The sequence below is a fragment of the Argentina silus genome, assembly GCF_951799395.1.
Source record: "Argentina silus genome assembly, chromosome: 6".
Taxonomy (NCBI): domain Eukaryota; kingdom Metazoa; phylum Chordata; class Actinopteri; order Argentiniformes; family Argentinidae; genus Argentina; species Argentina silus.
In genome coordinates this window covers 1,295,173-1,296,840 of record NC_139660.1, presented here as the reverse complement: position 1 = coordinate 1,296,840, position 1,668 = coordinate 1,295,173, and the positions used below count along the sequence as shown (strand labels likewise).

General features: G+C 52.0%; 1 protein-coding gene across 1 annotated transcript in view; it reads left to right on the top strand.

Annotated features, from left to right (window-relative positions):
- The window catches only part of usp24 (ubiquitin specific peptidase 24), a 28,943-nt gene that overhangs the window by 9,094 nt on the left and 18,181 nt on the right, over window positions 1–1,668 (top strand). The window contains exons 6-7 of the mRNA XM_083671512.1: window positions 175–345; window positions 691–776. Of these exons, the coding sequence (XP_083527638.1) occupies window positions 175–345; window positions 691–776 (257 nt within the window). The remainder of the gene's footprint in view (window positions 1–174; window positions 346–690; window positions 777–1,668) is intronic.

Here is a 1,668-nt window from a genome sequence, read left to right as displayed (position 1 = left end):
TCTCTCTTTCACGATCGATCTCTCTCTCCTTCCCTCCCTCTCCCTCTCTCCCTCCCTCCCCCTCTCCTTCCCTCCCTCCCTCTCTCCCTCCCTCCCTCCCCCCCTCTCTCTCTCTCTCTCTTTCTCGATCTCCCTCTCCCTCCCTCCCTCCTCCCTCCCCCTCTCTCTCTGTAGTTGACTATGAACAGGGACCAGAAGCTGCTGTCCCAGCTGGGGTTCAGTGATGAACAGAGTCTGACAGTGAAGAGTTCAGGTACAGGAACTCCCTCTGGGAGCTCTGAGTCCTCCGTCTCTGCATCCAGCTCCAGCTCAGCCGTCTTCAACTCAGCATACGCCCTGGAGCAGGTACACACACACACACACTGATACACACACACACACACACACACTGATACACACACACACACACACACACACACACACACACACACACACTGATACACACATAACACACACACACAGATACACACTGATACACACATAACACACACACATACTGATACACACAACACACACTGATACACACATAACACACACACACTGATACACACACATACACTAATACATACATACACACACACACACACACTCACACATACACTGATACTTAGACTGTACTACACTCAGACAGACAGTTCTGTGCTAATGAATGGTGTGTGTGTGTGTGTGTGTGTGTGTGTGTGTGTGTAGGAGAAGTCCCTGCCTGGCGTGGTGATGGCGTTGGTGTGTAACGTGTTTGAGATGCTCTACCAGCTGGCCAACCTGGACGAGCCCAGGTGAGACTCACACACACACCAGTGTTCAACCAATCAGATGCCACAGGAAATCACATGTTCACCCTCATGCACCTGGACCAGAGGCATTCCAAAGCAATCATCCTCATCAGATTAAGTGTTCCCTCCAGGACAACGCTGTGTGTGTGTGCTGAGTGTGTGAGTGTGTGTGTGTGTGCTGAGTGTGAGTGTGTGTGTGTGTGTTGAGCGTGTGTGTGTTGAGCGTGTGTGTGTTGAGCGTATGTGTGTTGAGCGTGTGTGTGTTGAGCGTGTGTGTGTTGAGCGTGTGTGTGTTGAGCGTGTGTGTGTTGAGCGTGAGTGTGTGCTGTGTGTGTGTGTGTGTGTGTGCTGAGCGTGAGTGTGTGTGTGTGTGCTGAGTGTGTGTGTGTGTGTGTGCTGAGCGTGAGTGTGTGTGTGTGTGTGTGCTGAGTGTGTGTGTGTGTGTGCTGAGCGTGAGTGTGTGTGTGTGTGTGTGCTGAGTGTGTGTGTGTGTGTGTGTGTGTGTGTGCTGATTTTGGGGCGGTTACAGATATGATCACTGTGAGATATGATCTGTAATCAGGGAGGATTCCTGTCTTCCTCCCACATAATGAAACCTCTGGCCGGTCCCATCATCCTCAGCGCCCCCCGGTGGTGGAGCAGAGCTCCTACAGTATACCAGTATCAAGTCTAATTAACGGATCCTCAGCGCCCCCGGTGGTGGAGCAGAGCTCCTACAGTATACCAGTATCAAGTCTAATTAAAGGATCCTCAGCGCCCCCGGTGGTGGAGCAGAGCTCCTACAGTATACCAGTATCAGGTCTAATTAACGGATCCTCAGCGCCCCCGGTGGTGGAGCAGAGCTCCTACAGTATACCAGTATCAAGTCTAATTAACGGATCCTCAGCGCCCCCGG